Source organism: Pelobates fuscus, chromosome 10, assembly GCF_036172605.1.
Source record: "Pelobates fuscus isolate aPelFus1 chromosome 10, aPelFus1.pri, whole genome shotgun sequence".
In the NCBI taxonomy this organism is placed as follows: domain Eukaryota; kingdom Metazoa; phylum Chordata; class Amphibia; order Anura; family Pelobatidae; genus Pelobates; species Pelobates fuscus.
In genome coordinates, this window is record NC_086326.1 from 55,083,857 (window position 1) to 55,098,896 (window position 15,040).

Below are 15,040 nucleotides of genomic sequence, written 5' to 3' on the forward strand. Positions count from 1 at the left end.
GCGACTCCCTGGGAACCCCGGCCATGCCTGCGGGGAGGATCCCACCAGGAGGCTGCTAGGAGCCCCCCACCCCCCTTCTTCCCCGGCCCCCTGGGGACCCGATCTTCCCAGCGATCACCAGCCAGATCTCTCCCCCCCCAACCCCCGTTCCAGTGACTTGTGATCAGAGACCCTGGATCCTAATCTAACCGCACTCTCTCCTCACAGCTTGATCTGTCGCTCAGCAAGCTTTGGATCTGCAATCCAGCCCTGGAAGACGGGGCTTTCCAAATCCCCTCTCTGTACCCCGTGATCGCCGCTTGGCCCTGTGGCTGCCATCCGCGCGCTCTCTCAATCCCCTTCATCTGCCGGACCAGAAAGACAGGTAGACATTTGCAATTCATCCCCCTTCTTATGCTGTAAAGCGTGTTCAGGGATATTGCAGCCCCCCATGCTATCAGATTCTGTCCATGTTCCATTCTATCATTGTATTCAGCACTTAGCCTGTCTCAGGGCTTCGCCCTTTAAATAGAATCTTCACAATTCTATGGAATGCGAAATGTATCTAATTCTTGCCCAGATCTGTACCATCTGTCTGCTGTGGATAAGGCTCCTGCCATCAGCCCTGTCTGTGCATGTGACTGCTGTAGCACACTGATAAGTTCACCATTACTTGCACCAGGGTTGAGGCTGCTTGCTACCCATTGTCCGGTAAAGGGGCACATTTGGAGAAACACTGGTGTATTTTTTTGTCTTTGTCCTGCTTTGTGTGTTTTTGTGTTATTTGATGTTACTGTGTGGTTTGATTATTTTAGTGTGATGAATGTTACATGGGCAGATTGCTAACAGAGTTAGGAGGAGGAAGGGGGAGCACATGTCAGTTTCCAGACGCATTTCCTGTGTCTTTTTTTAACCCATTACATTCTAGTTAGGCACATGCTCCAATGCAATGGCTAATCACCACATCAGACATGCCCTCCCCCCCTTGCCTTTAAGCCAAGTCTCATGTCTGCCATGTTTTTTACTTCTGTGAATAGAATGTGTTGCCCCTTTCTCGTCCAACAGGATGCAGTACAGGGCATTTCTTGTACTATTGTGCCAATAATTGTATGAAAGGAACAAAACACCCTTCCCCACTTCCAACTGCACATTTCTAAGGAAACTTAAATTCTGGGAAGATTGGTGATCTCAGAATAATATATTGAGTATGAGGGTTGCAGTATAATTTTATTGTTTAATGTAACCAGCTGGCATTGGTGGTGGTGCCCGTTAGTCTGTGATGGATAATGTTTGTTTAGGCCTCTCCGATTTACCGTAATAACCAAGGCAATACTCATTGTCAGCTGCTTATATTAGCTTAGCAAGGTTTATTTCCTGCTAGTCACATTGACAGAGTGAAGAGGTAAAACACAAACATGTCATACTTGGAGTTTACAAAGGAAGTGGTCAACACATTGGATTACAAAAGGGGCAAGACTTGGAATCACAGATGTTTTTGAATGATGGTTCCTCAATTTGGCTGTGCATCACGGGAAATTTAATTAACAAATATGTGGGATGCCACAGATTATCACTACTGTAGCACTGTGACCTACAATTAATTGTCAAAATAAATGTTTTTTTTTTGTTTGTTTTTTGTTTTTAGCCCCCATGTTACAAATCTGCTTTCTTGTAAATTAACTGCTTCCGAAGCCAGTCCTAGTTTTTCCCAATGCAAATTTAAATAGCGCGGTGATGTAACACGGACTATATTCCTGATTAATTCCTTGTATTCCTATTCATTGCACGAACGTAGGCAATGGAAATATCTCATGAAAAAGAAAAAAAGAGGAGACATAGCCTTAAATTATTTAGCAATCTATGCATGTTCTTCCAGTTATTGTTGGCTGCCAAAGTCTCAAACTGTATTTGCTGCAGAAAGCCATGATTATGTCTGGTTTATTTTTATTACCTTAAAAAAAAGGCATGTTTGAGCAGCTGACTAGTTGTTTTGTTTGCACAAAATATGACAGGTTCTCTAGATGACTTGACAGCTGTATTTTATGAAAGAGATGTGTTTAAAATGGTTTCATTACTCCTCTCTGGCTGTTTGACCTAAGTCTTCATTTACCCAGCAGTATTACACAGTGGTACCATTTGAAAGTTGTTGTAGGTTTATGTAAGTCACATTTCGTTTTCCATTTAATTTTTGTTACATATTACCTTCAGTGTCTTACCAGAAAGATGTGGTGTGTGGGTAGTCTACTTCTGTAAAGGTCAGCAATATGGTCGAGTTTTTTTATGAAAAGGTATTCTCAAAGTCTGTCACAGTTAGTCACGGAACATAATTTTTCTTCTGAAATTGACCAGAGAATTTCAAATTTTAAACGAAAAAAAACCCAACTGGAAAAGTAGCAGCCGTGGAGAGTGGTCTAATTTTATTTAGGCCTAGAATTCTAAATTGAAAATCTTAGACCAAATTCATAAATGAAAAAATAAGTTATGTTGATTGTTTTGGCTCTAAATGTGATTCACTCTATATATGTAACACATAGGTTATGCGCAGGCTGGGATTAACATTTCACAAGAGAATTGCAATTTGTTTCCACAGTAGGCCTGGTAAGAGTTTAATTTATCAGGGAATTGTGGCAAATTGCCATGATTTACCATTTTAGTGGAAAATCAAAGAAGTATGAGGACGTTACAGTTTCTTGGCAGGTCTCAACAATTCATTGTTTGTTTGCAAAAAGCTGCAATTTTATATATCTACCTTAAAATGTTTACCTTCAAAGTAAGAAAATGTTAAACATGGAAATACGTAAAAAAACACTCCAAGCACCATAATCACTACAGTCTGCTGAAGTGTTCTGGCGCCCTCTCAATGCAGGTAGTCAAACCTTTTAAGAATGATTTGACAAGTTACCTGAGGCCAGCTAGGCTCCTGACACCACCTTCCCTGGTGCGAAAGCATTTCCATTTGCTCCACAGAGCTAACGAAGTGACGACTAACTGGATGAGCATGTCTGATGAGAAACCGAACAGCCAGGGTTTTGATGTTGGGTCAAGTAGGGCCATGAAATCTAATTTATATGTACTGTATGTACTGGTGGCAATCTGAATTTATCTTTTTTTTTTTTTTTTTTGGTGTGTGTGTTTTGGTTTACATGAAATATCAGTAAAGCCATAAAAAAAACAAAACCATTATATTGTAAGTTTACTGTATTGATTACACATTCATAGAACTTTCTTACTGGCCCAAACATGTGGCGGAAGTTATCCTACAGTCAGTGTTCTGAGGTATAAGCTGCTGCCTATATGTCGTCCTTACTGAATAATCATGATGGTAGGCTGGCACTCTTTGTTTGGTTTGAAAAATACGCCTCTTCTACATATGATGTCTCCTCATCGCTCCTGCTGTCAACTGTCTGTTGATTCCAACTTTTCTTCTGACCAGTCTTCTAGTCTGCCAACAGCACTCCCTGTGCCTGGATCTGCATCCTCCTACTCTGAACTATACAGTTCCCCTTTGTAGATATGTTGAAGTCTAGTGGCAACATGAGCACTAAACCTCCGTGTTTTAAGGAGAGGAGGTACTGATCTAAGTCTCTAAAGTGGCACTGAATCCATATGCTTCCCAACCTTTATTTACTTGTGTACCCCTTGGCAGCCCATTTTCATACGTTGTACACCTTATATTAGCAAAATCTTTGTAATTCATATAGTTGGTGTTATTTCAATTTTATGCGCTTAACTCCCCTTTTTCCACTGCCCCAGGCTCCCCTTTTTCCACTGCCCCAGGCTCCCCTTTTTCCACTGCCCCAGGCTCCCCTTTTTCCACTGCCCCAGGCTCCCCTTTTTCCACTGCCCCAGGCTCCCCTTTTTCCACTGCCCCAGGCTCCCCTTTTTCCACTGCCCCAGGCTCCCCTTTTTCCACTGCCCCAGGCTCCCCTTTTTCCACTGCCCCAGGCTCCCCTTTTTCCACTGCCCCAGGCTCCCCTTTTTCCACTGCCCCAGGCTCCCCTTTTTCCACTGCCCCAGGCTCCCCTTTTTCCACTGCCCCAGGCTCCCCTGCTCTTTCTCTGCCCCAGGCTCTCCCTACTCTTTCTCTGCCCCAGGCTCTCCCTACTCTTTCTCTGCCCCAGGCTCTTCCTGCTCTTTCTCTGCCCCGGGCTCCCCTTGCTCTTCCTCTGCCCCGGGCTCCCCTTGCTCTTCCTCTGCCCCGGGCTCCCCTTGCTCTTCCTCTGCCCCGGGCTCCCCTTGCTCTTCCTCCGCCCCGGGCTCCCCTTGCTCTTATATTAGCAAAATCTTTGTAATTCATATAGTTGGTGTTATTTCAATTTTATGCGCTTAACTCCCCTTTTTCCACTGCCCCAGGCTCCCCTTTTTCCACTGCCCCAGGCTCCCCTTTTTCCACTGCCCCAGGCTCCCCTTTTTCCACTGCCCCAGGCTCCCCTTTTTCCACTGCCCCAGGCTCCCCTTTTTCCACTGCCCCAGGCTCCCCTTTTTCCACTGCCCCAGGCTCCCCTTTTTCCACTGCCCCAGGCTCCCCTTTTTCCACTGCCCCAGGCTCCCCTTTTTCCACTGCCCCAGGCTCCCCTTTTTCCACTGCCCCAGGCTCCCCTTTTTCCACTGCCCCAGGCTCCCCTTTTTCCACTGCCCCATGCTCCCCTTTTTCCACTGCCCCATGCTCCCCTTTTTCCACTGCCCCATGCTCCCCTTTTTCCACTGCCCCAGGCTCCCCTTTTTCCACTGCCCCAGGCTCCCCTGCTCTTTCTCTGCCCCAGGCTCTCCCTACTCTTTCTCTGCCCCAGGCTCTTCCTACTCTTTCTCTGCCCCAGGCTCTTCCTGCTCTTTCTCTGCCCCGGGCTCCCCTTGCTCTTCCTCTGCCCCGGGCTCCCCTTGCTCTTCCTCTGCCCCGGGCTCCCCTTGCTCTTCCTCTGCCCCGGGCTCCCCTTGCTCTTCCTCCGTCCCGGGCTCCCCTTGCTCTTCCTCCGTCCCGGGCTCCCCTTGCTCTTCCTCCGTCCCGGGCTCCCCTTGCTCTTCCTCCGCCCCGGGCTCCCCTTGCTCTTCCTCCGCCCCGGGCTCCCCTTGCTCTTCCTCCGCCCCGGGCTCCCCTTGCTCTTCCTCCGCCCCGGGCTCCCCTTGCTCTTCCTCCGCCCCGGGCTCCCCTTGCTCTTCCTCCGCCCCGGGCTCCCCTTGCTCTTCCTCCGCCCCGGGCTCCCCTTGCTTTTCCTCCGCCCCGGGCTCCCCTTGCTCTTCCTCTGCCCCGGGCTCCCCTTGCTCTTCCTCTGCCCCGGGCTCCCCTTGCTCTTCCTCTGCCCCGGGCTCCCCTTGCTCTTCCTCTGCCCCGGGCTCCCCTTGCTCTTCCTCTGCCCCGGGCTCCCCTTGCTCTTCCTCTGCCCCGGGCTCCCCTTGCTCTTCCTCTGCCCCGGGCTCCCCTTGCACATATATACGTACACTGTCACATACAAATATGCATACACATTGACACTCCCAAATATGTACTCCTATATAAACACACACACACACACACACACACACACACACACGCTTACACTGACACATACACATGTAATATTTTAAGCCATCCTAATGTTCACATACTGTTTATGTGCAAGAGGTGGCTTCCTTGAGTTCCTGGTACTGGTTGAGTCTGATAGTAGTGTTGGTGTGGGTCTGGCACTGTCCTTGCTTTTCCCCCACTCCTTTGCCTGCTCTCTCCTTCCCGCATGGCAGTCTCCCTGTATCTGAGAGGAAGTGACAAATTCTCCCAGAATTGGCGCTATTACAGGGACCTGATTGCACTGTTAAAGGGCCACTGTGTCCGACTGGGCCCTGTTCAGAAATACCATTGGGTGGCACATGCACTTAGTGCCACCCATTGGGCCCCTCAACTTGCGTGCCCCCAGTGCCAGCCACACCAGCTGCACTAGTGGTAGTTCTGTTTCTGGTTCCGCCAGTACGAAATGTTATTTACCACAGTTTGGGAACCACTGCCTTACATAATTTGCAAACTTTGTAAAATTAATTTAAAGTGACAGTATAGTCACCAGAACAACTACAGCTTATTGTATTTGTTCTGGTGAGTAGAATCATTACCTTCAGGCTTTTTGCTGTAAATACTGTCTTTTCAGAAAATGCAGTGTTTACATTACAGCCTAGTGATAACTTCACATTTGCATTAGTTTATGGTTCATTGTGTTTTGTTTTGGTTTTTTGTTGTAGATCACTTTTTTTTTGTTGCTGACTGCTCATGTTCCTTGATCTTGTGATTATGCAGCGATCTGTAAAACTGGTGATAAATCTCCAGTCTTTCATCAAACAAGTATGCAACAGACACATGTGACCATCTCCATTCTCTCTCAAAGAAGGATATAAAATCTCTTGAAATTGGTAAATAGGCTTTTTAGTTGGCATGCTGCCTTTTTAGTTGCCCAATATTGCCCTCGTACTCCAGTTCTCCAGGCTCAGACTGTTACAGGAACTGGCACATAGCTTCCACTGACCTCTCCACGCCAAGTCACTGGGTCAAGTTCTCCAGAGAGCTCCACCTAGTAGACATTCTTCAGGTGTTGTGGAATCCCCATCTGGGTCTCTGGCCAAGATAAAGAGCAGTGAGCCTAGGCATTGCCTGGTTCCGTCTCATTGGCAATTGAGGTGAGCTTGGGTCCACGTCTGGATATGCGTTGCTTAAAACTGCTCACGTATGACGTCGAATGCTTCTTTTCAGCCCTGCAGAAAGGCCTCTGCTAGCAGAGGCAATGTAGCTGGAGAGGAGGCCATATTGACTGAGCCTTGTGTAGCCCAATTCACTTAGCAGAAGGTTGTGTAAGAAGTAGGTAAGCGCAAGAGACAGCCATTCCGATAAGGACCAGTATAACCACCACCAGATCGGACCTCTTCAGGCAAGGAGATTGTCTGCTTCTCCTGCCCTCTGAGCTTGCCAGCCGGGCTAGGCTGCAGTCCCTCAAGTTACTTTCTCCTCTCAGGGTAGCTACAATCTGAATATAATTATTATTTTATTATTTATATAGCGCCAGCAAATTTCGTAGCGCTGTACAATGGGTGGACTAACAGACACATTTGCTCCCAATTAGTCACAAGACAAACCCACACTGCTGCAACATCAACCAGAGAACAAAATTAGGATATTTGAAATAAGAATAAAGCTTAAAGCACAATAAATCATAGGAGTTGTAGTCAAAGGCTTCCCCCCAGCATGGCTTCAAAGCCCCCCATGAGAGAAATTAGAACAGAGAAAACACAGATGATGGTGGTAGGGAGATTCCGTTGGATTTTATCTCCGCTCTCCTGATTCTATAATTGTCTTTCAACCGTTCAGTGGCCATTTGACCTAATTTGTGTCACAGGACCTAGTTAATCAGTATACAGTTGCTCTCTCTTATTTGTGCTTTTATCTCTGATAGCATTCCTCAATCCAAAGACACTAAATGAAAAAGTGCACTGGGTTCAGAGCTTTTATTTTCCTTAACAGTCCATTAACTCATAGCTAAACACATTGTATATATAATTTCATGTTTCAAGGAATTCTATCTTGAATAAAACATTGAAAATCACTTGTAGCTTAACCAATAATACATAATCATCAGATAGGTAACTGAAAGAGCAGTAACATGGAGAAGCTCACCGTACACAAGGGTAGAAGTCGTGTGATGCAATTTGCAAAACGTTAAAAATCAAAATTTAAAGGATCACTAGAGGGTCAGGAACACAAACATGTATTCCTGACCCTATAGTGTTTAACCCACCATTTAGGTGCCCCACCCCCCCCCCCATCCCCCTTGCGGCCTTAAAAGGTAATAAAAAAGTCACCTTATTTTCAGTGCCGATCAAGTTCGCTGGCGCTGGCCCTGCCCCTTCCCCCATGGTGGCATCAGAATTGCAGATTTTTAGCCAATCCAATGGGGAAAGCATTGGATTGGCTAAAATCGGCAAGGGGACAGGGCCAATCAGCACCTCCTCATAGAGCTGCATTGAATCAGTGCATCTCTATGAGGAAAATTCAGCATCCCCATGCAGTGCGTGGAGATGCTGAATGGCACTGCTGCCTACTGTGTAGCACTGAGCCTGGAAGCCCCTCCAGTGGCCATCTGAGGAGTGGCCACTTGGAGGTGTCCCTAGGGGCAATGTAAACGCTGCCTTTTCTCTGAAAAGACAGTGTTTGCATGAAAATGTGTTCATAAAATATTCAGAAAGTACTGCTGTTTCGTTAGGCTGTCCTGTTATATGGCTTCTTAATTCTTTAAAGGAACACTATAGGGTCAGGAACACAAACATGTATTCCTGTCCCTATAGTATTAGAAACACCATCTAGTCCCCCTGCCCTCCATAAATATAGTCTAATTTTTACCTTTACTCTAGTCTGCTGCTGCTGGCTCTGCACCTGATCTGCCTGCTTGACTGACATCATCAAAGTGTTTATTAAAGCCAATCATAATGCTTTCACATAGGAAACATTGGATTGGCTAAGACTGTCAATGAGGCAGATCAGGGGCAGAGCCAACACAAATCAAACACAGTCCTGGCCAATCAGCATCTCGTCATAGAGATCCATCGAATCAATGGATCTCTATGAGGAAGGTTCAGTGTCCGCATAGAGAGGATGGAGACACTGAATGGCAGTGCTGCACACAATGCAGCACTGTCCCAGGAAGCACCTCTAGTAGCCTTCTGTGGAGTGGCCACTGGAGGTGTCCCTGGGCTGTAATGTAAACACCTGCATTTTCTGTGAAAACACAGTGTTTACTGCAAAAAGCCTGATGGGGATGATTATACTCACCAAGGGTGAGGAGCATCCTTATGCGGATCAGAGGAAAATGGCAAATTCATGTGTAACTTCCTTTAGGACATATTTATTTCCTCAAGTGACAACGTGAAACGGTCATTGCTACTTGGACAGTGCTCTCAAGGAATTCTCATTTATCGCTACTTTTTCTTGGCCAGGGGAGTAGAAATCAGCCATTTTTATCATTAACATTTTTATAGTGGATGGATAATTTATTCTTGCAATCTAGTTTCTGATAACATTGCTTGTAAAGTGTTGCATAATAAGTTAATATGGCATGATTTCTATCCCTGCCTATTAAACAGGTGAGAAGCATTGTTTTATGGTTTTGAGATATGTGTTGGAGTTACATCATATAATGAAGAAAGGCCGTGCACTTTGACTTTATTTTGGAGCTTTTGATCATAAATTGTAGAAGATTGCTGCTGTGAGCAAAGGAATGGTGCCAACAGATTTGTCCTCATGACTCTCTTACTTCTATTTTTAGTTTTAGCTTCCCTTTAAAGCTGTAAAGGGACTTTGATTAAAGATTTTAAGGTCAAATGCGTAGACTTTATAATTTTGGCACCAGGATATTCTGCTAAAGAAAGAATTACGGATTACTTGCAATGCTTAGCAGTTAAGGGGATTCAAAATGATTTGGTGATAGCGCAGGGCCTGAGAAATAAATTGTTGACCCTGACAATTAGTACAAAACTTGGAGACAGATTCCATCGCAAACACTCGCTCTTCAACGTGTTAATTACATTCCTCCCATACATCACACCCACACAGTATCCAAATCACATGCTGCACAATATCTGATTCAAATGATACCACGTAGAGCAACGACTTGTCACCCATATAATACGTAGCACCCATCCGTCAACTCTATTGTATACAGCATTTTACCATCTAATGTACAGTGTGCAAAGCATGTAACAAAGACTTTGCCACTTTACTTATGTGGTGCATCTAGATTTTATAATCTATATTCTCTCTCTCTCTCTCCTTACAAAAGTGAGTACACCCCTCACATTTTTGTAAATATTTTATATCTTTTCATGTGACAACACTGACCGAAATGACACTGCTACAATGTAGAGTAGGAAGTGTACTGCCTGTTTAACCATGTAAATTTGCTGTCCCCTCAAAATAACTCAACAAGGCCATTAATGTCTAAACCGTTGGCAACAAAAGTGAGTACACCCCTAAGAGTCAATATTTTGTGTGGCCACGATTATTTTCCAACACTGCCTTAACCATCATGGGCACCAGAGCTTCACAGGTTGCCATTGGAGTCCTCTTCCACTCATCCATGACAACATCTCAGAACTGGTGGATGTTAGAGACCTTGCGCTCCCCCACCTTCCGTTTGAGGATGTCCCACAGATGCTCAATAGGGTTTAGGTCTGGAGACCTGCTTGACCAGTTCATCACCTTTACCTCCAGCTTCTTTAGCAAGGCAGTGGTCATCTTGGTGGTGTGTTTGGGGTCGTTATCATGTTGAAATACTTCCCTGCGTCCCAGTCTCCGAAGGGAGGGGATCATGCTCTGCTTCAGTATGTCACAGGACATGTTGGCATTCATGGTTCCCTCAATGAACTGTAGCTCCCCAGTGCCGGCAGCACTCATGCAGGCCCAGACCATGACACTCCCACCACCATGCTTGACTGTAGGCAAGACACACTTGTCTTTGTACTCCTCACCTGGTTGCTGACACATACGCTTGACACCATCTGAACTAAATAAGTTTATCTTGGTCTCATCGGATCACAGGACATGGTTCCAGTAATCCCAGTAGTCTGCGTGTCTTCAGCAAACTGTTTGCGGGCTTTCTTGTGCATCATCTTTAGAAGAGGTTTCCTTCTGGGACGACCGCCGTGCAGACCAATTTGATGCAGTGTGCGGCGTATGGTCTGAGCACTGACCAGCCCTTCAACCTCTGCATCAATGCTGGCAGCACTCATCCGTCAATATCCCAAAGACAACCTCTGGATATGATTCTGAGACTGTGCACTCAACTTCTTTGGTCAACTATGGCAATGCCTGTTCTGAGTGGAACCTGTCCTGTGAAACATATGGTATGGTCTTGCCCACCGTGCTGCACCTCAGTTTCAGGGTCTTGGCAATCTTCTTATACCCTAGGCCATTTTTATGTAGAGCAACAATTCTTTTTTTCCTCAGAATTCTTTGCCATGAGGTTCCATGTTGATCTTCCAGTGATCACACCAAATTTAACACACCTGCTCCCCATTCACACCTGAGACCTTGTAACACTAACGAGTCACATGACAACGGGGAGGGAAAATTTGGACATTTCCACTTAGGGGTGTACTCACTTTTGTTGCCAACGGCTTAGACATTAATGGCTGTGTGTTATTTTGAGAGGACAGCAAATTTACACTGTTATACAGGCTGTACACTTACTACTTTACATTACAAGTGTCATTTCTTCAGTGTTGTCATGTGAAAAGATATAATAAAATATTTACAAAAATGTGAGGGGTCTACTCACTTTTGTGAGATACTCTGTCTGTGTGTGTGTATGTATGTATGTATATATATATATATATATATATATATATATATATATATATATATATATATATAGTTAATACAATGTTAAACAAAAATCTGTTCGCCAGTAAGCCATAAGACTTGCTTTTCCCATAGGAATCACAAATTTGCAGTGATGTTACTACCGCAAAGCATTCTAGGTGGGCATATGCAAATTAGTTCAACAAATAATCACATTTTTGCCTCATTCCATTTTAAACATGGATTCCTTTGAATCTGTGTTTGCTGTACACAGCAGCTTTGAAACACAACTTAGGAAAAGATGCAAAGCCAGTGAACCACTCATGGACAGCTAATCATTGTTAAAGGACCACTATAGTGCCAGGAAAACAAACTCGTTTTCCTGGCACTTTAGTATTAATAGCTCCTGCCGGGCTGAAGGGGGGGGGGGGGGGTGGGGACTCTCCTCCTCCTTCGGACGTCATCGGCTGAATGCGCATGCGCGCGCATTCAGTCAGTCCATAGGAAAGCATTAATGCTTTCAGTCCATAGGAAAGCATTAATGCTTTCCTATGGACGCTGGCGTCTTCACACTGTGAAAATCACAGTGAGAAGCGTGGAAGCGCCTCTAGTGGCTGTAAATGAGACCGCCACTAGAGGCTGGATTAACCCATATGTAAACATAGCAGTTTCTCTGAAACTGCTATGTTTACAACAGGCAGGGTTAACCCTAGATGGACCTGGCACCCAGACCACTTCATTAAGCTGAAGTAGTCTGGGTGCCTATAGTGGTCCTTTAATGCAAATCTTCAGCATGAGGTTGGTTACTGGCTTGCTAGTGAGGCTTGGTAGTGCGTGTGAAGCAAAAACCAAAATAGGTATGGTGGGGAAATATTGTGATTGGAAATCCCTTCCACCTGAAGTCTGTGAATAGTTAATGCAATGTTAAACAAAAGTAAAAACTATCCACAGACTTCAGGTGGAAGGGGTTTTCAATCACAATTTTTCCCCACCATACCCTTTTTGGTTTATTATATATGTATCTCACTAGCATTAACATATATATGAATTCTGCTCTAAATTAATTTTGAAGGGGGTGGAAAGAAGCGGTATTTATAGATAAAACTCCATATTCTATATATAAAATTGTTTAGTTTCCTCGTTAAGGTTGTGACGATTTTGGGATTCATTTTGTTTCTGATACATAGCAGGTGGATGTTCCATATCTGAGTAGGTATGGTTTTTCAGCCTCCTTATCATACCTGGTATTTAAATGTATTAGTGACTGTTTTTTTTCTTACAATATGGATATATTTTTTGTTTGTTTTTTGCCAGTAGTAGTTGATATACAGAGGAACCTTTTGGAAAGGAGAAAGTGCTGTATTGATCTTTTACGTCCTCTCATGTCTCATTTTACGTACTGTCCCTCTTGGATGTACAACTGCTACCTGAAACTTAACCTCTCCAAAACGGAATAAATCATCTTCCCTCTCCTTTTCATTCCTCGTTGCCTCCCTACGATTCTATTCCCACGTAACACAGTATGATGTCTTCGGGTCATACATGACTTTGCGATGAGACAAGCAAAACAGTGGTAAAAGAGTGAGCATGCACTTCATGAGCAATCACTAACCTTGTTAGTAGTTTATTGGCATTCTCCTTATCTGTTCCTTGTTTTACCGGTCACATTCTCCTTTAGATTGTGAGGACAAGGTCCACAAAATACTGCAATCCGTCCTTTTTTTGTTATTATTTTAGAATTGCATCTTTGCTGTAATACAGTTATTGATTTTTTTTTTTTTTTTTTATAAAAACAAATTTCTAAGTAAATTTCAAATAGAATAACATTTTAATACGTGGATTTTTGTACTAAATCCAGCAGCTTTGAAAGGAGAACGCTCACGTTTGTGTCATTTTGCTTTCAGGCTTTCAAGGCCCTGGTTGGAAAAGGCGCGTACAGATCCATCACTGCAATAGAGTTTTTGGTGGAGAGACACTTGGAGTTTGCAACTGAAGATGGTGCCTTTCAACCCTATCAGGTAGGTTTTAAAATGATCTATTGCCAATATGCATTGTATTTTGAAACTTGCATCAATGTACCAGTTTCTGTAGGTACACACTTAACCAGTGTCTGCCATTTCCTCGTTCTCATTGGAGGAGCTTATTTTAGAGCTTATTTTATGAGCTGAGCAGTGTGGTGGGGAGAAGTATAAAACCCACTTACCTCAACAGCACTTAAATGTCCATGGAAAGAATATTGCATCCAATAATGCTCTTTTAAGGTTTCTACTGTTCTGATATGCATTGGGGTATTTCTTTCTTTTTTTCTTATTTGAAAATTCAGCATGATATACGTGGGAGAGCTGCGGAAAAAGTATTTTCTGTGCTAGTAGAATTTAAAAGGTCGTTTTTTTGTTTTTTTTTGTCTAGATATAAATGCCATGTTTTTTTTGCTAATTGTTCTGTATCCATCGTAATTGCACCATCGCCCTGCCTTATGAAATCACCCCCACAGACCGGTAACTAAAACATATGCTAGTGATAAGATCAGAAGAATCCTATTTCCAGCAATATGATAACTCTAGTTACTGGAACGCTGATCTTTTCTGATGATAGGTTAGTTTAAGCCTCGTGTTAGTAGTTTGTGTACTATACTGATATTTGTACTTAAAGTGGTGCAGCAAGATTTAAGTAACCTTGTTCCTTTCATGCAGTTTATGTAACTTAATGTTCTTTTTAAGGTTTCAATGACACTGTCTAACCAAATGGTTTTAGAAAATAAAAAGCGAAGCTTTAGAAGCGTACATTCTGTCCCGTTCAAATGCCCTCCTGGCAGCTGTGTCCTTGATGGTGGTAATGAGAGACTCAGATACAAATTTTATATATATATATATTAACAAAATATTTGCGTGTTTATTTCCCCGTTGTTTTCCACGAGCAACCACAGTGATCTGTATCAAAAGGACAATCAATGAACCATAACAACCTTGGCTTTTGTGTAAATAATTTTGTAGTTTCTCATAAACTAAAAGTCAACCCCTCGCTGAGACTTCACTGGAAGAAGCTTATACTTCCTCTTGCTTTTCAAAGTACTTTTACAGTGTGCGTTTTTCTAATTACGTCCCCAATCTACAGAGTCCTACAACATTTTCTGTGAGGGAACCTATGCTGTGACTAGTGGTTTCCTACAAGACCATCATTGGAGCTGCTATCAGCTTAGGCAATGGTTCACTTTATACATTGCCAGGAATGGAACAATTGCCAAGTGCTGAACTATATCTCATGGTTAGAACTACCATTTATGTAGCACTAACATATTGCATTGTGCAATACAACAATTAAACCGTGATTAATTCACAAAATAAAGTGAGTTCATAGTCTTGAGAGATTAACTCGTAAACCCCTACTCAAATAAGTTTATAATCTTGAGCGAGAAACGCCTAAAAATAAGATGCATATGAGATATACTCACATACCTTTGAAAATATCAGGATTTTCCGAGCCGCCTCCTGGTTTAGTGGGAACTCATTGCAGAAGCAATAAATTTAGCAGCAGTTTTGTGAAACGCACCATGCTTATATAAAGTGCTGTCTCATAGTATGTATCATTCATATGCTGTACATTTCCTTTCTCGTTAGTGACATTATCTTCAACTTACAACATGTGAATTGTTCACTGGTCATTTAATATGTAAACATGATGAACCTACTCCCTAATTGAAAATGTTTATGAAAGCTACAGAACACAATTAGTTGAAGATTAACCTGTTTTTTATTT

General features: G+C 43.5%; 1 protein-coding gene across 2 annotated transcripts in view; it reads left to right on the forward strand.

Annotated features, from left to right (window-relative positions):
• Positions 1-15,040, forward strand: part of JMJD1C (jumonji domain containing 1C) — a 274,686-nt gene that overhangs the window by 169,212 nt on the left and 90,434 nt on the right. For both annotated transcript variants that reach the window (XM_063434155.1, XM_063434156.1), the window contains exon 3: positions 13,189-13,302. In XM_063434155.1, coding sequence (XP_063290225.1) covers positions 13,189-13,302 — 114 coding nt within the window. The remainder of the gene's footprint in view (positions 1-13,188; positions 13,303-15,040) is intronic.